Source organism: Ursus arctos, unplaced genomic scaffold (genome assembly GCF_023065955.2).
Source record: "Ursus arctos isolate Adak ecotype North America unplaced genomic scaffold, UrsArc2.0 scaffold_8, whole genome shotgun sequence".
Lineage (NCBI taxonomy): Eukaryota > Metazoa > Chordata > Mammalia > Carnivora > Ursidae > Ursus > Ursus arctos.
In genome coordinates, this window is record NW_026623100.1 from 29,401,762 (window position 1) to 29,428,547 (window position 26,786).

The window sequence follows — 26,786 nt, forward strand, 5'->3', positions numbered from 1 at the left end:
ATTTATACCATTGGCTTTTCTGGTTCTCAGGCCTTCTCACTTTTGAACTGAATTACACCAGCAGCTTTCTTGATTCTCAAGCTTGCAGATGGCATATTGTGGGACTTCTCAATCTCTTCTCAATCCTGTGAGCCAATTCCCATAATAAATCCCCTCATGTATCTATATCTATCTGTCTATCTATCTATCTATCTATCTATCTATCTATGTGTCTATCTATCATCTATCTATATTCTATTTGTGCTGTTTCTCTGGAGGACCCTAATGCACATATATTTACAGATTTTTTAGTATTCCTTCTGCTGTTGATTTCTAGTTTTATTCCATTATGCTAAGAAAAGATACATTTTATGATTTCAGTCTTTTTTTAAATAATATTTTATTATGTTATGTTAGTCACCATAGAGTACATCCCTAGTTTTTGATGTAATGTTCCATGATTCATTATTTGCGTATAACACCCAGTGCACCATGCAATACGTGCCCTCCTTAATACCCATCACCGGCCTATCCCAATCCCCCACCCCTCTCCCCTCTGAAGCCCTCAGTTTGTTTTCCAGAGTCCACAGTCTCTCATGTTTCATTCCCCCTTGTTTACTCCCCTTCATTCTTCCCTTCCCTCTCCTACCGATCTTCTTATTTTTTCCGTCTTTTTAATATCGTTAAGACTTGGGGCTTTTTGCCTGACTTAAGGTCTGTCCAGCAGAATGTTCCATGTGCAATTGAGAAGAATGTATTTTATATTGTTTGTGAGTGTTCTGCATATGTCTGTTAGGTCCACATGGTGTATAGTTTTGTTCAAGTCCTCTCTTACTGATCTTCTGTCTGGTTGGTCTTCTATTATTGAAAAAAGGATATTGAAGTCTCCCACTATTATTTTGTTACTCTCTATTTCTCCTATCAATTCTGTCAGCGTTTGCTAAATAAATATTTATAATTGTTATATCCTCTTTGTGAGTTGTTGTCTTTATCATTATGTAATCCACTTCTTTGTCTCTTGTGATAGTTTTTGACTTAAAATCTATTTGTCTGATATTAGACAATTCTCTCATCATTTGTACAGAGTATCTTTTTCCATTCTTTTCACTTTCAGCCTGTTGTTGGATCTTGTTTTTTTAATCCACTCAGCCAATCTATGTTTTTTGACTGGGGATTTTAATCCATTTACATTTAAACTAATTACTGATACAGAAGGACTTACCATTGTCATTTTGTTACTTGTTTTATAATGTCTTACAGCTTTTTTGTCCTTCATTTCCCTTACTGCATTTTTTTTTTTTTTAATTTCTTGGTGGGTGTATTTTGTTTGGTTGTTTGTTTGTTGGTAGTGATATGCTGATAACGCTATGATTTCCTTCTCATTTCCTTTTTTGTGTATTCTATAGTTTTTTTTTTGGCTATAATTTTGATTACATAAAATATCTTAAAAATGAAAAAAATCTATTTTAAACTGATAACTTTAATTACATACAAAAACCTTACTCCTTTACAGTTCTGCCGCGTTTGTTATTGTTACAAATTATATCTTTATTTTAATAATAATTTTTTATTATGTTATGTTAGGCACCATACAGTATATCCTTAGTTTTTGATGTAGTGTTCCATGATTCATTATTTGTGTATAACACCCAGTGCACCATGCAATATGTGCCCTCCTTAATACCCATCACTGCCCTATCCCAGTCCCCCAACCCCTCCCCTCTGAAGCCCTCAGTTTGTATCCCAGAGTCCATAGTCTCTCATGGTTCATTCCCCCTTCTGTTTACCCAACTTCATTCTTTCCTTCCTTCTCCTACCGATCTTCCTGCTATTTCTTATGTTCCATAAATGAGCGAAACCATATGATAATTGTCTTTCTCTGCTTGACTTATTTCACTTAGCATAATCTCCTCCAGTCCCATCCACGTTGCTGCAAATGTTGGGTAATCGTTCTTTCTGATGGCTGAGTAATATTCCATTGTATATATGGACCACATCTTCTTTTTCTTTTTATTGTTTTTTTATTATATTATGTTAGTCACCATACAGTACATCCCTGGTTTCTGATGTAAAGTTCGATGATTCATTAGTTGCATATAACACCCAGTGCACCATGCAATACGTGCCCTCCTTACTACCCATCACCAGCCTATCCCATCCCCCACCCCCCTCCCCTCTGAAGCCCTCAGTTTGTTTCGCAGAGTCCATGGTCTCTCATGCTTCATTTCCCCTTCTGATTACCCCCCTTTCTTTATCCCTTTCTTCCCCTACTGATCTTCCTAGTTCTTATGTTCCATAGATGAGAGAAATCATATGATAATTGTCTTTCTCTGCTTGACTTATTTCACTTAGCATTATCTCCTCAATTGCCGTCCATGTTGCAGTAAATGTTGAGAATTCGTTCTTTCTGATAGCTGAGTAATATTCCATTGTATATATGGACCACATCTTCTTAATCCAGTCATCTGTTGAAGGGCATCTCGGCTCCTTCCACTATTTAGCTATTGTGGACAATGCTGCTATGAACATTGGGGTGCATATGGCCCTTCTCTTCACTACGTCTGTATCTTTGGGGTAAATACCCAGTAGTGCAATGGCTGGGTCATTTAACTTTTTAAGGGACCTCCACACTGTTTTCCAGAGTGGCTGTACCAACTTGCATTCCCACCAACAATGTAGGAGGGATCCCCTTTCTCCACATCCTCTCCAGCAATTGTTGTTTCTTGCCCTGTCAATTTTTGCCATTCTAACTGGCGTAAGGTGGTATCTTAGTGTGGTTTTGATTTGAATTTTCCTGATGGCTAATGATTTTGAACATTTTTTCATGTGTCTATTAGCCATTGCATGTCTTCATTGGAAAAGTGCTGTTCATATCTTCTGCCTATTTTTTGATTTGATTATTTGTTTCTCATGTATCGAGTTTGAGAAGTCCTTTGTAGATCTTGGATACCAGTCTTTTATCTGTAGGGTCATTTGCAAATATCTTCTCCCATTCTGTGGGCTGCCTCTTCTTTTTTTTTTTTACTGTTTCCTTGGCTGTGCAGCAGCTTTTTATCTTGATGAAGTTCTACAAGCTCCTTTTTTCTTTTGTTTCTCTTGCCTTTGGAGATGTGTCATGAAAAATGTTGCTGTGGCTGATGTCAAAGAGGTTGCAGCCTATGTTCTCCTCTATGATTTTGATGGATTCCTGTCTCACATTGAAGTCTTTCATCCATTTAGAGTTTATCTTTGTGTATGGTGTGAGAGAGTGGTCAAGTTTCATTCTTTTGCATGTAGCTGTCCAGTTTTCCCAGCACCATTTATTGAAGAGACTGTCTTTATTCTGCTGGATGTTTTTTCCTGCTTTGTCAAAGAGTAGTTGCCCAAAGAGCCGAGGGTCCATTTCTGGGTTCTCTATTCTGTTCCATTGTTCTGTGTGTCTGTTTCTGTGCTAGTACCATGCTGTCTTTGTGATCACAGCTTTGTAGTATAGCTTGAAATCTGGCAACGTGATGCCCCCAGCTTTGTTTTTCCTTTTCAACAGTTCCTTGGTGATTTGGGGCCTTTTCTGTTTCTACACAAATTTAAGGGCTATTTGTTTCAGTTCTTTGAAAAATGTCATTGGTATTTTGATCGGGATGGCATTGAAAGCATAGATTGCTCTGGGTAGCATGGACATTTTAACTATGTTAATTCTTCCGTTCCATGAGCATGGAATATTTTTCCACCTTTTTTGTGTCTTCTTCAATGTTTTTCAAGAGTGATTTGTAGTTTCTGGAATATAGATCCTTTACATCTCTGGTTAAATTAATTCCGAGATAACGTATGATTTTTCGTGCTATTGTAAATGGAATGGATTCCTTAATTTCTCTTTCTTCAGTCTCACTGTTCGTGTATAGACATGCAACTGATTTCTGAGCATTGATTTTGTATCCTGGTACATTACTGAATTACTGTATAAGTTCTAGTAATTTGGGGGTAAATTCTTTTTGGTTTTCCGTATAGAGTATCATCTGCGAAGAGAGACAGTTTGACTTCTTCTTTGCCGATTTGGATACCTTTTATCCCTTTTTGTTGTCTGATTGCTGTTGCAAGGACTTCTAGTACTATGTTGAATAATAATGGTGAGAGTGGACATCCTTGTCGTGTTCCTGATCTTAAGGGGAAGGCTTTCAGCTTTTCCCCATTGAGAATGATATTTGCTGTAGGCTTTTCATAGATGGTTTTTATGAAATTGAGGAATGTGCCCTCTATCCCTACACTCTGAAGGGTTTTAATCAGGAAAGGATGCTGTATTTTCTCAAATGCTTTTTCCACATCAGTTGAGAGGATCATATGGTTCTTGACTCTTTTCTTGTTGATATGATCTATCACACTGATTGATTTGGGAATGTTAAACCACTCTTACATCCCAGGGATGAATCCCAATTGGTCATGACGGATAATCCTTTTAACGTACTGTTGGATCCTATTAGCTAGGATTTTGTTGAGAATTTTGGCATCCATATTCATCAGGGATATCGGTTTGTAATTCACCTTTTTGATGGGGTCTTTGCCTGGTTTGGGGATCAAGGTAATACTGGCCTCATAGAATGAGTTTGGTAGTTTTCCTTCTGTTTCTATTTTTTGAAACAGCTTCAGGAGAATAGGTATTACATCTTTGAATGTTTGGTAGAATTTCCCTGGGAATCCGTCAGGCCCTGGACTCTTGTTTTTGGGGAGATTTTTGATCACTGCTTCAATCTCTTCATAATTAATCGGTCTGTTTAAATAATCAATTTCTTCCTGTTTCAGTCTTGGTAGTTTACAGCTTTCCAGGAAGGCATCCATTTCTTCCAGGTTGTTTAATTTATTGGCATAAAGGTGTTGATAAAAGTTTCTAATGATCCTTCCTATTTCATTGGTGTTGGTCATGATCTCCCCCCTTTCAATCATAATTTTATTAATTTGGGTCCTTTATTCTTTTGAATAAGTCTGGCCAGTGGCTTATCAATCTTATTTATTCTTCCAAAGAACCAGCTTCTAGTTCTGTTGATCTGCTCTACTGTGCTCCTGGTTTCTATTTCATTGATCTCTGCTTTAATCTTGATCAACTAGATTCTTGTGCATGGGTTAGGCTTGTTCTTCTGTTCCAGCTCCAGCTTCTTGAGGTGAGAATATAAAAACTGCATTTTAGATTTTTCTGGTTTTTTTTTGAGTGAAGCTTGGATGTTGTGTGTTTTCCCCTTAGGACTGCTTTTGCAGTGTCCCATAGGTTTTGGACCGATGTGTTTTCATTTTCGTTGGTCTCCAAAAATTGTTTAATCTCCTTCTTAAATACCTGGTTTACCCAATCGTTCTTGAGCAGGATGGTTCTTAGTTTCCAAGTGTTTAAGTTCCTTCCAAATTTTTCCTTGTGATTGAGTTCCAGTTTCAAAGCATTGTGATCTGAGAATATGCAGGGAATAATCTCAGTCTTTTGGTATCGGTTGACACCTGTTTTGTGACCCAGTATATGGTCTATTTTGGAGAAAGTTCCATGTGCATTCGAAAAGAATCAGTATTCTTTTGTTCTGGGGTGTAGTGTTCTGTATATATCTATGAGGTCCATCTGATTTGGTATGTCATTCAAAGCTCTTGTTTCTTTGTTGATTTTCTGCTTAGCTGATCTGCCTATTGCTGAGAGTGGAGTGTTGAGGTCCCCTACTATTAACGTATTATTATCTATATGTCTCTTTATTCTGGTTAAGAGTTGGCTTGTGTATCTAGCTGCTCCCCTGTTGGGGGCATAGATATTTATAATTGTCATATCCACTTGTTGGATACATCCTTTAAGAATAATATAGTATCCTTCTGTGTCTCTAACTACAGTCTTTAGTTTAAAATCTAATCTGAGAATTGCTACCCCAGCTTTCTTTTGAGGTCCATTGGCATGAAAAATGGTTTTCCATCCCTTCACTTTCAGTCTGGATGTATCTTTACGTTCAAAATGAGTCTCTTGTAGACAGCAAATGGATGGGTCATGTATTATTATCTAATCTGCAACCCTGCGGCATTAATGGGAGCATTTAGGCCATTCACATTGAGAATGATTATTGAGAGAGATGATTTTAATAATGTCATGTTGCCTGTGAAGTCTGTTTGTATAGATTGTAAATTTCTGTTCTCTATTACTCTTGGGGCCTTTTTACTTCTATAGAACCCACCTTAATATCTCATGTAGGGCTGGCTTGGTGGTGGTCACGAATTCCTTCAGTTTCTGCCAATCTTGGGAAGGACCTTATCTCTTCATCAATTCTGAATGACTGCCTTGCTGGATAAAGGATCGTTGGCTGCATGTTCTTCTCAGATAGAGCTTTGAAAATACCCTGCCAACCCTTCTTGGCCTGCCAGGTCTCTGTAGACAGGTCTGACATTATTCTGATATTTTTCCCTCTGTATGTAAGGATTCTCTTCCCCCTGGCCACTTTCAATACTGTATCCTTGGATCTAATATTTGCGAATTGCACTATGACGTGACGTGGTGTAGGTCTGTTCTCATTGATCTTGGGAAGGGTCCTCTGTGCCTCTTGGACATGATTGCTTGTTTCCTTTGCCAGATTAGGGAAGTTCTCAGCTACAATTTGTTCAAATATCTCTTATAGACCTCTATCTTCCTCCACCCCCTCGGGGATGCTGATGCTTCTTACATTGGAACGTTTCATGAGTCAGTAATCTCCCGTACTCTGCATTCTTGAAATTGGATTTTTTTAGCCAAGTTTCTGTTTTAGCTTTCTCTTCTACCATCCCATCTTCCAATTCACTAATTCGTTCTTCTGCCTCATTTACCCTGTCCATCAGACCATCTAGTTTAGACTGCACTTGATTCATAGGATTTTTAATTTCTACCAGATTTGCTCTCATTTCTGCCCTTTAGAGATTCTACGTTCTCGTTAATATTTTCGTTAATATTTTTTTCCAGCCTACACATCGTGTTGACCATTGTTACTCTGAACTCCATTTCTGACAATTTGGTTATATCCATATCCATCAGTTCTGTGTCAGAGAGCACAGACTCATTATCTTTTCTTTGTTGGGGGAGGATTTCTCCTCCTCATCATTCTGATGAGAGGTTGCGGGGATGCCCAGAGCCCAAATTATTGACCAGGACCCAGGCAGTGTGCACTTGTTTTGTAGGGACCTTAGGGATGTGGGCTTCTTGATTTTTCAGCCTGTCTTCTTGGGGAGGGCCCTGTCACGCTGATACTCAGGCAACCCTGTTTGGGTAAAGTTGCCCTGTCCCCTGTGAGGGGGATGGGGATGGGCACAATGTGAACCAGTATTTCTGGGCTTTTGTTGTCTGGTGGCTTTCCCTGGCGGTTTTCTTGACTGAGTGTCAGAGCAGCAGTGACTGTATCCTAGCCTCTGTCTCAGAACAGAGAGATCGCAGTCCACCCACTGTCCACCAAGCTCTCCAGCCACATTAACTCTGTTTCCGTTGGCGCTGCCAAAAACCCCACAGCGTCTCGGGATGTACGCCCCACAGCCGCTCTCCCAGCCCTCATTTCCAGGGCTGGCACATCTCTGTCCTTTGTGCTTCTAACATCGCCAGCTGCCCCCCAGTTCCCACACGTGCTCTCGAGCTGTCTGTTTCAGTGTAGTTCATGCGTGCTCTGGGTCACCGGTTTTCCGTCTGGTTGTGTGTGCTCCCGAGCTCCTGGTTTCAGTCTAATTTGAGTGTGCCCTCCGGAGCTCCTGTTTTCAGTTTGGATGAGTGCGCATTCCCGCGCTCATGGTCTCAGTCTGCTTTCTCGTGGTGCCGGTCAGCAAGTCCGGCCCGCTTCCCAGTGCAGGTGGCTACTGCTTTCTGGAGTCCGAGTGTGGCGGCTCCCTCCCTCTTCCGTTTATTTTCTGGTATCTGGGCGTGGATTCACGGCTCCCCACTTCGTACCTCAATACTCAGTGCTGGAGATGGTCGTTTGTAGAGATCCAGATGCATCTTCCTGCATCTCAGGCTGATTTCGTGGGTGTTCAGGATGGTCTGGTAGATATCCAGTTCGATTCAGGGGACCAGCTGAAAAAGGGGTCCCCTACTCCTCTGCCATCTTTTTTCCCATTCCTCACAAATTATACCTTTATATACTACATACCGGTTAACATAGAGGTACAGGGTTTGGGGGTGTTTTTGTCTTTAATACTCTATATAAGAATTAAAAGTGGATTTATGCAACAAACAGTAATACAGGATTCTATATTTGTTCATGTATTTAGCTTCCTTTACTGGTAATCTTATACTTTCATATGACTTCCTGTTGCGGTCTAGCACTTTTCTCTTTCAATATGCAGGACTCTAGCATTTTTTTGTATGGCAGGTTAGTGGTACTGAATTCCTTCAGTTTTTATTTGGGAAGATCTTAATTTCTTCAGTTTCAAAGCACATTTTTACAGGACACAATAATCTTGGTCGACAGTTTTTTCTTCTGCCACTTTTAGTATATTATCACATTCTTGTAATCTGCAATGTTTCTGCTGAGAAATCTGATAATCTTACTGAGGCTCCTCTGTACATGATGAGTCATTTTTCTCTTGCTGTTTTCAAGGTTCTCTTTGACTTTTAACAGTTTGGTTATAATGTAGGTCTTTTTGTGTTTTTGCTAGTTGGAGTTCATTGAATCCTTAAGTTAGTGTTTTCATTTCTTTCCTTAGATTTGAGAAGTTTTCAGCTATTATTTTTTTCAAATGAGCTCTCTGCCCCTTCTCTTTTCCTTCTGGGACTCCTATAATACATATATTGGCCTCTTTGATGGTGTCCCATAATTCTCTTAGGCTCTCTTCACTTTTCTTCATTCTTTTTTCTTTTTGTTCCTCTGACTCAATAGAGTCTGCCCTATGCAGGTTGCTCTACTGATTGGGGGATATAAGCATGAAAATGAAGTAATCCCTGTCCTTGATGGGCTTACAGTTTGATAGCAGGATAGGGAAAATGGTCAGAAAAATAAAGACTAACAACATAGAAGCAGAGAAGAAAAGTTCTTGGAAGATACTAAAAGGCTTATTTTGGGTTCTTTGTGCTTATAAAATGCTTGAATTGTGCTTTCTTGAATATAAAGTGACAGTAATATCCATAGTAGCAGCAAATGATTATTGTTGCAGTTGGGGGAAATGTTGGCAGAAGGGAAGAACAGTAGTAAAACAAGGATTAATTCAACAGTCTCTTTATTCTTAAATTAACTATTTTAAATCAGATGGTCTTAGATTATAGCAATACTAGTGTGGCTTTATTTAAAAATATAATATTGAGCTTACTAAATTTCTGGGAAGGTTGTAGGCATGACTAGTAGTTTGGTGCCACCCAGTAAACAAGGCATAAAGTCTTAAACTAGCAAACTACAAAGAGGCAGAATTTTGTTTGGGGTAAAGCCAGGGGATAGGGTAGGGAGAGGTTATATCCTTAGTGATCTGTTACTTTTATAGTCATATATTTGTGTTCCATAGGCAGAAAGAGGAAGAGTTTGGGCTAAGGGTTACTGAATTGGGTAACTTTTTGTGTTTGCCAGAAAGCAGGAATTATCTCTAGAATTTTGTTTTGTTTTCCTAGAGCAAGGATTTTAAACTGGTAGTCCATATGCCTAATTCAGTTTCTAGATGTATACAGGTATATAATTATCTTCTAAGAACAAAGCTTATTTAAAAGAAAAAACACCAAAAACCTAACACTTCTTAAAAGATTATGTCTGGGGCTTTCTAAATTGTTTAAAAGATCAGTATGAAGAATTCTTGTAAACAGTTCTGAACTTGGTCTGTGTCCTTTTAACTTAAAAGGCTTTACAGTATAATTGCTCTGTAAATATCAGAATTTTCTGTATGTTGTGCAGTGTACACAAAGAAGCCGTCAAATGGCTTACCTTGTACTTATCAACTTGTTTATTTTTATACCTCCAAAAAGCTGTATTTTTTTTTTTTTACAAGAGCAGCTGCTACTTTGTAAATATTTTAATGGCTTCTGTTAAGTAGAGCTGTCAGTTTAACAAACAATGTTCTAAAAGATCTTCATTCTTCCGTGTATTGCATATCTTGAAATGTGTTTTACCCTGAAAATCTTTGGGAGATTTCAGACTGGAACAGACATCTCCTTTGAAGGCACAAAGCCAACATAAGAAGAGACAGATTTAAAGAATAACGTGTAAGATAACCAAGGAAATAGTGCCATTTATTTCAGAAGACAGATGTAGGACAGCAATAAGTTCTCTTAGCACACATCTCCTTTTTTGAACTCAATTGCAAATTGAAACACTGTTCAAATTAATAAACTGACTCAGGCAATATGATAATTACCATTATCTGAGTTTTATTCTTGGCTATGCCATTTGATCTTGGGCAGGTCATCTAACTTCTCAGATTGTTGGTAAGGGTTTTAGAAATGGGCATCTTGTATACTGTTGATTGTATATTGTTGTAAATCAACACTTAAAGGGAAATTTGGCAGTATGCATAAAAATAAAAATATTTCTCTCTTTGGCCTGGAAATACTGTACCTTGAAATTTATCCTAAACACTAGCATAATGTGTACAAAGATATTAACTAGGGTACTTTTATTTATACCAGCTTGTTATTTAAACATACCCCCTTCAACACACACATCTTATCATGGAATTTGAACATGTGTGAAACCAAAGAGAAAAGTATAAAGAACCCTTAGCTAGTTCTCCATCAGCCAGCTTCAATAATTACCAGTTATGGTCAATCTTATTTCTTCTCAGTCCTCTACCACTTCCACACTCTACCCACTGGCATAAGAATTGAAGCAAATCCTAGACAGATCATTTTATTTGAAATATTTTGTATTGTATCTCTTAAAAGATAAGTGCTTTTTATTATTTTTATTTTATTTTTATATAAGTATAATTAATATATTAGTTTTGGGTATACAATTCTATGCATTTACTCAGTGCTTATTAAATTAAGTGTACTCTTAATCCACTTTATTTCACCCATTCCCCCATCCACCTCTTCTCTGGAAACCACCAGTTCATTCTGTATATTTAAGAGTGTGTTTTCTTGTTTTTCTTTTTTTCTTTGGTTGTTCATTTGTTTCTTAAATTCCACATATGAGTGAACTCATATGGCATTTCTCTTACTTATTTCATTTAGTATTATACTCCCTAGGTCCATCTATGTTGTATGTTCTATGATATGGCAAGATTTCATTCCTTTTTTTTTTAATAACAGTAATATTCTTGTGTGTGTGTGTGTGTGTGTGTATACACAACTTCTTTATCCACTCATTATAGACACTCATTAGAGACACTTGGTTTGTTTCCATATCTTGGCTATTGTAAATAATGCTGTAATAAATATAGGGGTGCATATATCTTTTTGCAATAGTGTTTTCATTTTAAGTAGATACACAGTAGTGGAAATATTGGATTGTATGCTATTTCTATTTTTAATTTTTAAAAGATTTTATTAGAGAGATAGCAAGAGAGAGGACAAGTGGGGGGGGGAAGGGGGGGAAGGAGAAGCAGGCTCCCCACTGAGGAGGGAGCCCAACACGGGGCTCAATCCCAGGACCCTAGTACCATAACCTGAGCCGAAGGCAGATGCTTAACTGCCTGAGCCACCCAGGCACCATTTTTAAAAATTTTTTGAGGAATCTCTGTACTGTTCTCCACAGTGGCTGCACCAATTTGCATTCCCACCAACAGTGCACTAGGGTTCATTTTTTACCACATCCCCTCCAACACGTCACTTCTTGTCTTTTTGATTTTAGACATTCTGACAGGTGTGAGGTAGTTTGTAGGTCTTGTGGCTTCAGTTTGATGATTAGTTATGCTAAGCATCTTTTCATGTGTCCATTGGCCATCTGTATGACTTCTTTGGAAAAATTTCTATTCAGGTCCTCTGCCCATATTTCAATTGTATTATTTGGGGGGGTTAAGATGTATAACTTCTTTATATATTTTTGTTATTAACCCCTTATCAGATATGTCATTCGCAAATATCTTCTCCCATTCAGTAGGTTGTCTTTTTGTTTTGTGGATGGTTTTCTTCACTTTATGCAGAAGCTTTTCATTTTGGTGTAGTCCAGTACTTTCATTTTGTTTTTGTTTCCCTTGCCAGAGGGGCATATCTAGAAAAATGTTTCTGCGGCCAATGTCAAAGATATTACTGCCTATATATTCTTCTAGGAGTTTTATGGTTTCAGTTCTCAGAGTTAGGTCTTCCATTCATTTAGAGTTTATGTATGACTTAAAAAAGTGGTCTGTTTTCATTCTTTTGTATGTAGCTGTCCAGTTTTCCTAATACCATTTGTTGAAGAGACTGTTTTTCTCCCCCATTGAATGTTCTTGCCTCCTTTGTTGTAGATTAATTGTCTATAAAAGTATGAGTTTATTTCTGGACTCTCTATTGTGTTCTGTGGTCTGTTATTATGCCAGTATCCTACTCTTTTGATTCCTACAGCTTTGTAGTATATCTTGAAATTTGGGACTGTGATACCTTCAGCTTTATTCTCTTCTTCTCAAGATTGCTTTGGCTATTTGAGGTCTTTTGTGCCATACAAATTTTAGGATTATTTGTTCTAGATTATTTGTTTAGGATTATTTGTTTTAGAATTATTCTGTGAAAAATGTTGATGATATTTGATAGGGATTGCACTGAAACTGTAGATTGCTTTGGGTAGTTTATTTTTTTAAATCAATTAATTTTTTTTTTTTTTTTTTGAGAGAGAGCTCACAAGCAGCAGGAGGAGGGGCAGAGGAAAGAGAGAGAATCTTAAGTAGGCTCCACTCCCAGCACAAAGCCTGAAGAGGGGCTGGATCTCATGACCTGGATCATGACCTGAGATGAAATCAGGAGTCGGATATTTAACTGATTTGAGCCATCTAGGTGCCCCTAGACTGCTTTGGGTAGTATGTACATTTTAACAATATTGGTTTTTCCAGTCCATGGGCATGGTATATCTTTCTATTTTGTTGTGTTATCTTGTTTGATGCTTGGTTTAGTTTCTCTCTCTCTCTCTCTCTCTTTTTTTTAAATAGAAACTACATCATTAGTTAATAATGATATTGTCAGTTTAAGTTCAGATCTTCAGTTATTTTTCATCAGTGTTACTGTACTTATATCACCATTCTCCTATTTTGAAAATCCTGGTTCTTAATAATATTATCATTTGCTTTATTTTTTTATTTTAATGTTTTTTTATTATATTATGTTAGTCACCATTTGCTTTATTCTGTACCACATGTGTGACTCTTGTATTCTCAATAGTACTGCCACTGATATGATTATAAAGCAGTTAAAGATTTTTTTGAAAGACTATTTTTATCCTTGGGGTACACCTATTTGAGATATACAGTTACTGTATTTTTAAAAGTCACTTAGAATAATTCCTTCATTATTATGGCAACAATTGGATACCTAGTTAGGTTTGCTTCATTTCAGGATTACTTTTTTTAAAAGCTTATTTTGTTTTAGAATTATGTAAAATTAATGGTCCCAGAGTTCAGTCTATAAAGAAAGGTATATTCAAAGAAATCTAATTTCCACACCTGTACTCATCTCCCTGGTTCCTTCTTCTCTTTATAGTAACTATTATAAAAATTTAAACAAAAATATATAAACAGTGCTATAATAAATAGCTTTGTGCATTCATCTTTCCATGTATATATGTGTGTGTGTATATATGTATATTTTTCTTTTTTGATGAGGGTGTCTTTGGATTAGATTTCTAGAAGTGAGATTTCTGGATCAAAGGGTAACTTCATAGATTTATCAGATATTGCCAAATACTCTTATATAGGACTTATATTATTTTCCATTCCCACTGGCAGTGTATATATTCATCCCTCCAACCTTGTCAACAGAATATACTGTCGGACTTTTAGAATCTAACAGATGGAAAATATCTCAGGGTGGTTTTAATTTGATGGGAACTTTCTGTTCCTGTCTTTAATCCATTTTTCTTTAAGAATGTGGGTCTTTATTTTAGAAGCTCTATTATTTTAGAGATAGTAAGTTTTTTTTTTTTTTTTTTTTTTTTTAAGAGAGCATGAGTGAGCTCAAGCAGTGGGGGGAAGGTCAGAAGGAGAAGGAGAGAATCTTAAACAGACTCCACACCCAATGTGGGGCCCAGCATGGGCTCAATTTCAGTACCCTGAGATCATGACCTGAGCTGAAATCAAAAGTCAGATGCTTAACTGAGCCACTGAGGTGCCCCTAGAGATACTAAATTTTTATTCACATAAGTTGCAAGTATTTTTCCATTAGTCGTATCTTAAAAATTTGCTTAATGTGGTTTATCCCTGTAAAATATTTTAATTTTAGGTTATTACATATCACTTTTCCCTTTTAACTTCTGGATCTTGAAACTTGGTGCCTTGATTTTTTGTTGCCATGACCAGTTACCACAAATTTAGCACCTTACATCAACGACCATCTGTTATCTCACTGTTCTTTGGTTTAGAATTCCATGTATAGTGCAGCTTGGCTGGATCCCTTGCTCAGGGCCTTACAAGATTGTAATCAAGTTGTCAGCTGGGCAGGGCTGGGCTGGTGTCTGAAGGTTCTGTGGGGAAGATTTTGTTGCAAGCTCATTCAGATTGTTGGCTGACTTCAGTTCCTTGAGGTTGTAGCACTAAGGTCTCTTATTCCTTTCTGGTTATCAACATGGGGCCATTCCTTTGCTCCTAGAGGTTGCCTGCATTCCCTCTCAAGCTCTCCATGAGGATTCCTCCAGCAAGAGTAGTTCAAATTTCTTTCACACTTCAAAACTTTCTGATCTTTTTTAACTGCCACATTTTTTTTTGACTCTGATAGATTCCTAAAATTGCCAATCTAAAGAATTCTAGTATAACATTTGCAAAGTCCCTTTTGCCATGTAGCATAGCATATTCACACGTTCTAGGGATTCAGATATGGACATCTTCGGAGGATCCATTTTGCCTACCACTCCTCTTTTGAAAGTTTCCCTAATTCCCAGCTTATACTGGACTTAACCCATGTGTTTTTTTCTAGTGCTTAGTTTATATTTAAATCCTTCATCCTTCGTGACTTTATGATGTGAGGAGTGAATCCAGTTTTATTTTAACAAATCCAATATAATCATTCCACTTATTAGGTTCCACTTCCTAAAAAGTTGAAGTTCATCTTTACCTCACTGATTTGAACTGCTCTTATCATATACTAAATTTCATAGGAATTGTCTACTCTGTTCCATTGGGATACCAATATAATACTTTTAATTATAGAGTCTTTATGGTATGCTTAAATGTCTGTGGGACCATTGCCTCTCATTCTTCTTTTGCAAGATTTTCCTGGCTTTTCTTTTCTTTTCTCTCTCTCTCTTTTTTTTTACATCTCTTCTTCTTCTTCTTCTTCTTCTTCTTCTTCTTCTTCTTCTTCCTCCTCCTCCTCCTCCTCCTTCTTCTTCTTCTCTTTCTTCTTCTTCTTCTCCTTCTTCTTCTTCTTTCTTTGCTTTTCTTGTTTATTCATCTTTCCAAACAATTTTACAGGTAACTCGTTGATATCGGGGGGAAAAGTCTGATGTTATTTTTACAAGCATAGTATTAAATTTATAAGTTAAGTTGGGGAGAACTGATTGTGTCAAATGTCCTTTCTGTACCTGTGGAAGTGATATAAGGTTTTACTTCTTAGTTCTATGAATATAATGAATTAATGGATTTCCTAACATAAAACCATTCTTGCAAACAGGAATAAACCACACTTGGTCATGATTTTTTAAATGTGCTATTAGATCCATTTGCTGATGTTTCATTTAAGAGTTGTTATAATGATATTCATAAGTGAGAATGGTCTGAAGTAATGCCTTTGGTAGGTACAAAATCAGTGGTTTACTTTACTCATATAACAGGAACTTTGAAATTTGCCTCCTTTTTAATGGCCTGGGAAAGTTTAACAGTCATTGAGATACTCTGATTTTTACATATTTGGTAGAATTTTCCTACTGAAGTATTTTAGTGTGGGAGGAGAGCATTTCAGTTCTTCTGTTTTCTTCTATGTTAACTTGTCATTTAAGACTTAATGCTAGTCTGGTAAATTATAGTCTTCTTAAAAATTATCCATTCCATTTTTTAAAAAATTTTATTTATTTTCCTTATAATATTTTTTATTATGTTAGTCACCATACATTACATCCCTGGTTTTTGATGTAAAGTTCGATGATTCGTTAGTTGCGTATAACACCCAGTGCACCATGCAATACGTGCCCTCCTTACTACCCATCACCAGCCTATCCCATTCCCCTACCCCTTTCCAGTGAAGTCTTCAAATTCATTCACAGAGTTCTGTAAAATAGTTTCTTATGATACTTTAAATTTCTTCTGTTTTGATCATCATTCCCCATTTATCATGTCTAATTCTGTGTATTTGTATATCCTTCCTTTTCCCCTTGAAAAGGGGTAGCTAGTGATTTAAGTTGATGATTTTTTTCAAATGACCAAATTTTGGATTTATTCTGTTGATTTTCTATTTTCTAGCTTCAATTTCTAGAAATTAAATGGTAGAAACTCTAGCATTTAATTTGTTTTCACTTTTATTCATTCTTTCCTTCTGGTTTTTTTTTTTTTTTTTTGAGGGGTAGAGGATGGCTTTGTTTTTGTTTCTTGGCTTTTAAGTTCTATATGAGTCTTTGAATTTCATTTTTAATGTAGCTTAAATACTATAAATTTTTCTGTGATAAGTCAAAGATTTTGATATATTAGATTTTCATTTTTATTTTTAAGAAATTCTGCAATTTAACTTGATCTAAGAATATGCAATACTATGTTTTCAAATTTCCAGGTAACAGGACTTTTCGTTTTTTTAAAAAAATAATCTCTACACCCAGTGTGAGGCTTGAACTCACAACCCTGAGATCAAGACTTGCACGCTGTACTGACTGTGCCAGCCATGTACCCCAACAGGCCTTTTAATTTTTATTTTATTCCTCATTTTATTCTCTCAGGTCAGAGTACACTTTCCTATATTATTTTTCTTTTCTTCAGATTAACAGGCTTATTGCAGTTTCCCTCGTATGTAGCCTAAGATGGGGCTAATTTTCCTGAATGTTTCCATGAGCATTTACCAAAAGGTAACCCTACATTATCAGAGTTCAGAGTTTATTATAGATCTAAAAGATCTAACTCACTGATTATGTTGTTTAGGTCTTCTGCATCCTCTCTAATTTTTTGTCTACTTGATCTTTCTTAAATTGAAAGTATATTCCCCTTGCATTTCTTGTAATTTCTGCTTAATGATGGCTGTTGCCATGTTGTTTGGAATTTTCAGAACTATTACATCTTCATTATGAACTGCATCTTTTAGCATTATCAAGTGTCCTTGTTTCTCTTTTTGGTCTGATTTCTACCTTATGAGTTATCAAAGCGTACCTCCCATTTGTTTGAATTTGCTTTTGTCCACATCTTTATTTATCTTTGTATTTTTAATCTTTCTGAATCAATCTCTCCTTTTCCTTTTCCTTGCATCCCTCCACTTCTCCCTCCCTGAGAGTGTGTATCCATCTTGCATGCAGTGTAGTATTGGATTTTGCTTTGTTAGCTAATCTGAACTTTGTCTTTTTATAAATGAGTTTAATTCATTTACATTTATTGATATGATGTTCATGTTTGGCCTCAAATTTGTCATGTTTCATTGTATATACACACACAGGGACTATGTTACCTGCTTTATTTAATGTGTATATAAACTTAATGCTTGGGAAGGCTTGTTTTTACTCTAATAGTTACATTTGTATGTGTACCTTTATATAATACCCTTGACACCTATCTCTTTTTAGGGGAGCACTGTCTGTTGGTTCCCTACTGTGAGCAATATGGGAATTAGCTCCAAGTCCATTTTCCTTTTTATTCTTCTTCTCTAATGTCAGCTTTGAAGTAATCTCTTCCTTCCAGCCATTATCTATAAGGCAGTCATTTTTTGATAGTTGTACTGTGTTATGTCCTCTCTTATAACCATTAGCTGTTTTTTTTTTTTTTTTATTGCGGTAAAAAATACGTTAACTTAAGATTTACCATCTCAACAGTTTTTAGGTATACAGTTCAGGAGTGTTAAGTGTATTCACACTGTTTTGCAATAGAGCTCTAGAACCTTTTACCTAGCAAAACTGAAATTCTGTACCCATTAAACAACAATCCCCCTCAGCAACCACCTTTTTACTTAGACTACTTGCAATACTTTGTATGAGTAGAATCATATAGGATTTGTCCTTTTGTGACTGGTTATTCATCATTTAGCTTTTAAAAAGAATTTACTAATTTTTTAATTTTAATTCTAGTATAGTTAATGTACAGTATTAGTTTCAGGTGTACATTATAGGGATTCAGCAATTCTATATATTTTTCAGAACTCATCATAAGTGTACTTTTTAATCCCCATCACCTGTTTCACCCATCCTCCCATCCTCCTCCCCAAACCATCAGTTTGCTCTCTATAGTTAAGAGTCTGTTTCTTGGTTTGTCTCTTGTGTTTCCTTTGTTCATCTGTTTTCTTAAATTCCACATGAGCAAAATCATATGGTATGTCTTTCTCTGACTTATTTCACTTAGTATTATACTCTCTAGCTCCATCCATATTGTTGGAAATGGCAAGATTTCATTTTTTAAAAAATTATAGTTGACACAGAACATTACATTAGTTTCAGTATATAAAATATTGATTTGACAGGTCTATAGGTTATGCTATGCGCACTGCAACTGTAGCTACCATATGTCACCATACAACACTATTACAATACTACTGACTATATTCCCTATGCTATACCTTTCATGACCAAGACTTTTATTCATTCCATAACTGAAAGCCTATACCTCCCATTCCTCTTCACCCAATTCCTTCAATCCCCTCCCCTCTGGCAACCATCAGTTTGTTCTCTGTATTTATGGGTCTGTTTCTGCTTTTGGTTTGTTCTTTCGTGTGGTTTTTTAGATTTATGTTTTACATAAACATGAAGTCATACGGTATGTGTCTTTCTGTGACTTATTTCACTTAACATAATACCTTCTGAGTTCAATCATGTTGTTGCACATGGCAAGATTTCATTCTTTTTTATGGGTGAATAATACTCTATTATATGTTTGTGTGTATATATATCACATTTTCTTTATCCATTGATCCATCAATGGACACAGGTTGCTTGGCTATGCGAATGATGCTGCAGTGAACATGGAAGTGCAGATCTCTCTTCAAGATCCTGATTTCACTTCCTTTGGATTTATACTTAGAAGTGGGATTACTGGATCATTTGGTAGTTCTTTTTTTTTTTTGGGGAACCTTCATAGTGTTTTCTGTACTGGCTGCACCAATGTACATTCTAATAGTGCACATCCTCAGCAACACTTATTATTTGTTGTCTTTTTGATAATAGCCATTCTAACAGGTGTAAGGTGATGTCTCATTGTAGTTTTGATTTGCATTGCCCTGAAGATTAGTGATGTGAGGCACCTTATTAGATTCTTTCCCCATTTTTAATTGGATTGTTTAGGGTTTTTTGCTATTAAGTTGTATGAATTCTTTATATATTTTGGATTTTAACCACTTATCTGATTTGCAAATATTTTCTCCCATTCTGTAAGTTGTCCTTATTTGGTTGATAGTTTTCTTCAGTTATTTTTTATTTTTCAAGTGTTTTGTCCTTTAAATTTTCTAGTTATTTTAAGGCATTGTCTTTATTTGGTTTTGTGATACTTCTAGTTTAAGCTCCACTTCTGAAATGATTTTTTTCCCTTTTATTTCTAATTATTTTATTAGTTTTTTTCATGTCTAAGAAATCTTGCTTCTTTAATCACCTCAGTTATGAATTTCTCCAAAACTGATTTATGTTATTCTTTCATAACTTCTATCATAATGTATATTAATTTATTTAAGCTTACTTTAGAATATTAGTGTCAGTTTTCATGTACTTGTGGGCATGTTTTTCTAGAGTGCTTTCATTCTAGGGAAATTATCCTGCTCTTCTGTTTTTTATAAGTAACTTTGTATGAGATTTGATGGTAACTTTTACCATTATTCGTTTTTATGAGAAATTGGTTTTTCTACTTTTTAGAGGGCATGAGAGGCCAAAATAACTTTTTAAACTCTTTATAAGTTTGGATCACCTAGGTGTGTTATGTTCATCAAGCAGTCAAATAGACAGTTTCCTATTACTGTCTTATTCTGTTTAGGCTGCTCTACCAGAATATCACCAACTTGGGTAGCTTATAAACAACAGGAACTTTATTTATTTATATTTCTATTCAATTAGCCAACATATAGTACATCATTAGTTTCAGATGTAGTGTTCAGTAATTTATCAGTTGCATATAACACCCACTGCTCATCACATCATGTGCCCTACTTGGAACTTATTTAACACTGAAGATGAAGATGCTAATACTTACTTTAAATAAGATTGAAAAAAAAAAACCTCAGTGACATGTTTTCCCTTTGAAACACAGAAATAAGTCCATAAAACAAGAATCAAAATAACCTATTAAAACAAGGGTTGTCTAGTGACTAACATAACATAGTAATAAAAAAAATAAACTAAAACAAGGGTTGCTAAACATGGCAAGGCTAAATCCAGCCTGATGCTTGTTTTTCTGCAACCCATAAGCAAGGAGTGATTTTTGTATTTTTTAATGGTTGGAAAAAAGTCAAAAGAAAAGTAATGTTTTGTGACAAGTGAAGTTTATATGAAATTTATATGTCAGTGCCCACAAGTAAAGTTTTATTGGAACTCAGCTGTGGTCATTCATTTACATATTATCTATGGCTGCTTTTGCTCAATAGCAGAGTTGAGTAGTTGTGACAGAAACTATGGCCCACAAAGTCTAAAATATTTACCATGTGGCCTTTTATAGAACAAAATGAGATAGAATATCTCATTAACCTGGAAAAGCTGGGTCCATTAGAATCCTGGGTTTTAGATCATCTCTTCAAATTTATTTTGGTTCTGTCAGAGTGATCAATAAAATAATTGGTTTGATCCTCAATTAGAATTTTTCATTTTCATTCATGACTTTGGTAGGGCCAACAGATAAAGTATTTGAAATAGTTTTCTTTCTCCCTAACTAAAACCTTACCTCACAGCTGTCATCCTGGAGTAAAAGGGAAGACTAACATATCATTTTGTGCTGGGCCACATAATTAATGGACCAGTGCACACATTGATGGGTTTAGATGAAAAGTGACTGAAATTTGAACTGTTAGCTTTCCCTTTCTTGTTACTTCAAAACTAGTTTGGGCTTTAAACATCAACTTACAGGTGTTTATCTTTTCTTACTTGTCAGATAAATAGGCTTCCTGAGACATAGTTGTGTGGTTTGGTCCACCTCAAAAAGAAAACCCCAGTAATCCTACAGTTGAATCCACAGACAAAGACTAAACTACCTAATATCCCTTAAGGTTGCCTCCATCTATTGACATATCCTTCATATCCATTCAGATATGAAAAATTAGAAGTGTCACTATTGAATACTAAGTTACTGAGCAATCACACTGAAAGATCTTTACCTCATAGTGTAAGCCCTGACCAGAATTCAATTTGGTAATTTATGGTAAAGGATTAAAACCTTAATACTTACCTAAAAGCTAGACATTTGAATCATTACATTATTGAAATTTAGACCACAAAAATTATTTTGTTGCAAGCAAGGTTTTTGGTTAAGGGAGAAGAGGGGATTATGAGGGATTTTCATTGACTATACTGTACTCTTTACAATTTGAATTTTTTCAATAGCTCATATTTTAGTAAGACTAGTTAAGATTAAATTATCTAATATTCAGTAATTAATATTTAGAATATTATTACTAAGAAGCCAATAAACTGTAATACTGGTTTTTATCCCTTATTTCAGTTCAAAATTACACAGTAAGAAAAGTATAATGTCAATGTCTATTTTTTCTGCATCTGTTTTAGTGTTTTAATGTAAACTTAGGCATTTCTAATAAAATATAGTATGCTTTAAAATAGACTTTTTTCACCATAGGTCTCCAGTGAAGCTTTTGGTATTGATAGCAATTTCAATTCAGTATATACTAATAGTGTTCTAAAATACTGGTTCAAAACCTGCCAACGGTTAATAAAATTATTTTCTTTGTCCTCAATCTGAAATAGCTGAACTATAATGAAGGGTGAATTAGCTAATTGTACTGTTTAAATGTATAACACACACACACACACACACAGTGTGATAAATCTTCTTTGGATTGCTCTTTGCTATTTGGGTTTATTATTTCATTTTTTTTCCAGATGGATGCTTTTATGAGCCAAAACATAGGAGCAATTTCTGAATTTACCTTTAGGCATTAAGACAAAAGAAGTAGGGGTATTATAACCCAACTTGTTTAAAACATCACTATGCTACTTTGAATGACAGTTTACAATTTACAAGTAGGGTGTGACTAATAAAGTCACTGAAGCAGACATAAGCATAGGTTTCTTTTATACACACTCCTGGCCTGTCAGTCACAACTCCCAAATGCTTTGCTGCACAGGCATGCCAATAACTAAAACCACATTTTATCATTCTTGTACCCAAAGACTTTTAAAAGGCCATACAACCATATTAGTGTTTGAAAATTCCAGATTAAAGTTGAATTCCTCAAGCAGAGACTTCTTTTCCATCTAAAAGAGTAAAATTTTCTTGCAACTGATATAATGTATTATAGGAGTGATGAAAATTATAATTGAAAAAAATTGTTAAAACTTTGGCTTTAAAGTACTTGTTCTGCCTTGTTTCCAACATTTTTTATATAGTAACTTTTACACATCTAGAAAATGTTAATACAGATGACTTATATATGTATATTATCTTCAGTGGTTTAATGCATATTTTATGCAAATTAAGGTATAGTAAAAACAAACAACAGCAACAAAAAACCTATGCTATGCTGACTACATCCCCTTTACCATCTTCCCTGAACATGGCATCCACAGTAATTTTTTCTTATTTATTTATGTGTTATCTGTATGTATTTTATCTTTTGTGTGGTAATCTGGTACATAAATTTAACTCTAAAGCTTAGATTTGGGTGGCAGAAGCAGAGTTTAAGCCAATAAAAGTTTTAGCATTTTCTAGTTTTAGAAAATTGGTTCCCATGATAGCAGATTTCAATGCTGGATATGAGGTTGTTAGTTACTTCTTGTATACCCTCTGTGGTTGGAGCATGGGGTGATAAAGTAACTTGAGAGAGGCAGGGAACAGCAGAAGAGTAGGTGAATTTGACTGAACGTGTACAACTCTAAGTTGAACGTGAGGTAGTTGGTTACAACTATGACTGTGAAAGGCTCAAGGAAACTTTTAGCTCAAATGGATAGTATGGATGTGTTCTGGAATAAAATGGTGTTTCCAGCTTTGATTGTGTCTCCTGACGACTGTTGTCTGTTGCTTGGTACATAAGAAAGTTTTCTCTAAGTCTTTTTAGGTTTCTTAGTATGAAGTCCTTCCTAAACTCTTTTGATTTGTGAGGCTTTGTGAAATTACCCAGAGGTGCAGAAAAAAACCAGAAAACAGGCTAGTATCTTTTTGAATTAGTATTCTGGTTTTCCTTGAGTAATTCCAGTAGTGGAGTTATTGGATCATATGGTATTTCTGTTTTTAAGTTTTTGAGGAAACTCCATACTTCCCCAGTGGCTACATCAATTTATATTTTCACCAACAGTGCCTGAGTGTTCCTTTTTCTCCATATCCTCACCATCCCTTGTTGTTTCTTGTCTTTTTATTTTAGCCATTCTGACAGGTGTCAGGTGATATCTTATTGTGGTTTTGATTTGCATGTCTTTGATGATGTGTCTGAGCCTTTTTTCACATGTCTGTTGGCTATCTGTATGTCTTCTTTGGAAAAATGTTCAGATTCTCTGTCCATTTTTTAATCAGATTGTGGGGTTTTTTTTGATATTGAGTTTAAGTTCTCTATATATTTTAGATATTTATACCTTTTTGTGTATATCATTTGCAAATATCTTCTATTCAGTAGGCTGCCTTGTTTTCTTGATGGTTTCCTTCATTGTGCAAAAGCTTTTTATTTTGATGTAGCATTATCGTCCGTAACCGATATGGAATCAGTCTAAGTGTCCATCAATAAACAAATGGATAAGGAAGATGTGATGTATACACACACACATGCATACACGCACACGCACATATGTACAATGGAACATTACTCAGCCATCAAAAGGATGAGATCATGCCACTTGTGACAACATGGATAGACCTAGAGAGTGTTATGCTAAGTGAAAAAAAGAGAAAGACAAATACCATATGACTTAACTCACACATGGAATCTAAAAAAACAAATGAACAAACAGCAGAATCAGACCTATAAATACAGAGAACAAACTCATGGTTGCCAGAGGGGAGAGGGTAGCAGGATGGGCAAAATGGGTGAAAATGAGTAGAAGATACAGGCTTCCAGTTATGGAATGAGTAAGAGATGGAATAAAAGGACAGCATAAGGAATATAGTCAGTGGTATTGTAATAGCTTGTATGGTGACAGATGGTGCTACACTTGAGGTGAGCATAGCACAATGTATGAACTTGTGGAATTACTATGTTGTACATGTGAATTGAGTAACATTGTATGTCAATGTATTCTCAAATAATTTTTTAAAAAGGTGAAAAAAAAGGCATGGATTACTATGCAGTGATATTCTGTAAATGCAGTAAATTATTATTTATTGGCATAGTAACCCTCCAGTGCAGAGCTTATATTTGAGTTTTTCTTTTAGATACATAGAACCAGGTATATTGCCACATGACTTCCCCATCTTTTGGCCTATATCCCTTATCTTTAGAGTCTCATCTCTAAAACGTTCTTGATTTAGGTTAGGTATTGCTATGTGTAGATGTCCACTTGTTTCTTTCTAATTGTCTTTGTTAATTAAAATTACATGGAGAATTTATAACTAGAACTCAGGCAAAGTCAACACTTTTTTGAGAAGGTTCATTAAACAGAGCAATAAGATTAGAAAAATAGGGTGTGCAATAACCTGTGAATCCCAGAAAAGTGTAAATATCTTTGAGGAGGGGGTGTGGGTTGTACCACTCTGGGTTAGATCCTTTCCCATAGTTAGAACATGGCCGGGGAGAGTCACCTGTGGGCTCTCCAAAGGTACATACTTAAGGGTTGGTCCAGTGGTGATACTCTTGCAGACATTTCAGCTTTGCCTAAACAGAGATTCATATAAAGTTGAAAGCTAAGGATGAAAAAGTAAAGATTTCACTCACACACACACTCGGATGCACACACATGATCACTCCTAGTATAAAAGATCAAACTTCAAACTTTAGTATCTGGCTGAAGCACCACAGTGGGCTTAAGGACATCACAAATAACTTTTAGCTTAAGAGTTTCTGGAAGGCTTTTCTACTTACACTGCTCCCCTGTAAGTACAACTTTTTTAAGACACAGACCTCACATTGTAGAGTGCTGGCAAAATAGGAGTTCTCTCAGGCCCCACCTACTTCCTTTTTTTAACAAGACAGTAGAAAAAAGCTGCAGCTCTCACATATCAGAGCCATTGATGAGGAATGTAGGAACAGAAGCATCTGGCTTGGATAATAACTACATTGTTTGCCATGCTAAGCACTAAGTCCTTCACTTACAGTCCTAGTGATAGGCTAAGTCCTTTTGTTTCTTGGTTTGTTGACTATGTTTAAGGCCCTGCCTAGAGGTGAAGCTTGCAGTATTTGAGTCAGCAATACAACACAGCCTGCATTTGTAGCTGTTAAATGTACAGTGATTCTAAGCATGGATATAAGCAATTTAATATTTCATTATGCTTTTTAGTCTAGAAGTATCACAAAGATATTTTTAAAATTGTAAATGCATTGTTTTATTAAAATTATGTATGTGTGTTATATACATATGTTCATCACCTATGAGTTTGATTTTGGCAGTTTTTAAATTATTTTTATTTCTTTTTACTTTTTTGAAAGATTTTATTTATTTGCAAGAGAGAGAGAGAGCGCGCATGAGCAGGGGGAGGGGCAGCGGGAAAGGTAAGTCCAGTGCGGTGCTCGATCCAAGGACTCCAGGATCATGACCTGAGCCAAAGTCAGACGCTTAACTGACTGAGCCACCCAGGTGTCCCTCAACAGTTTGTTTTAAAAAGAGGAAAAAGTCTATCAAGGTTAAGAACAATTGATCTAACCTATAAAGCCTAAGAAAAAATGGGGAAGTGGCCCCCCAAAAGCAGTTTTCTATATAGAAAATATAAAATTGATATATTTTTTAATTATTTTAGTCTCTTATTAAAGAAAAATGAAAAATGACTATATCAGTTTTAAATAAATAAGTCTAAATGTAGGAAATGTTAGGTCTTTAAACTAAGAATTCCTATTTGAAGGGAAACAACCCATCGTCCATTGATAATACTCATGAATTCTATTCATACCTGAATGTTGGGGTCATTTTGACTAAATTGTGCAATGCATTTTTGGCTGTTCAGATAATTTCTGAGAGACAAATGATAATCAGCAAAGACTCAGATTCTTCATTAACCCAGTGATATTATCAGAGAACGTTTTACTACCCTCCTACGTGAGTATCACTAGACAGCAGATGTTTAATTTCAAAAATCTAAGTAGCACTCACAAACTGGGCTACGTGAGGAAAAGAGTATTGCTGCAGTTATATGAAGGCTCCTTGGAAGAGAGGAACTGAACAATAATAGTATAGTTTCTACTTTCCTATAGCATTTATAAGAGCCCCATTCTAGGGAAGTCAGTGGGCAAGGTTTGAGTGAATTCTGCAAAACTGAAGACATACAGCTTTACATGTGTGATATATATATATCACACACATACACCACATACCACATCTTCTTTATCGATTCACTATGGATGGACATTTGGGCTCTTTCCATAGTTT

General features: G+C 35.8%; 1 protein-coding gene across 18 annotated transcripts in view; it reads right to left on the reverse strand.

Moving 5' to 3' along the window:
* WDPCP (WD repeat containing planar cell polarity effector) overlaps positions 1-26,786 on the reverse strand; it is a 489,024-nt gene that overhangs the window by 92,323 nt on the left and 369,915 nt on the right. The window contains exon 15 of one of the 18 annotated variants that reach the window (XM_057309431.1): positions 1,081-25,081. The exons of the other annotated variants lie outside the window; for them this stretch is intronic. Within the exon in view, the coding sequence (XP_057165414.1) occupies positions 25,005-25,081 (77 nt within the window). The 3' untranslated portion in view covers positions 1,081-25,004. Of the gene's footprint in view, positions 1-1,080; positions 25,082-26,786 lie in introns of those variants that run through there. 18 annotated transcript variants of the gene reach the window in all.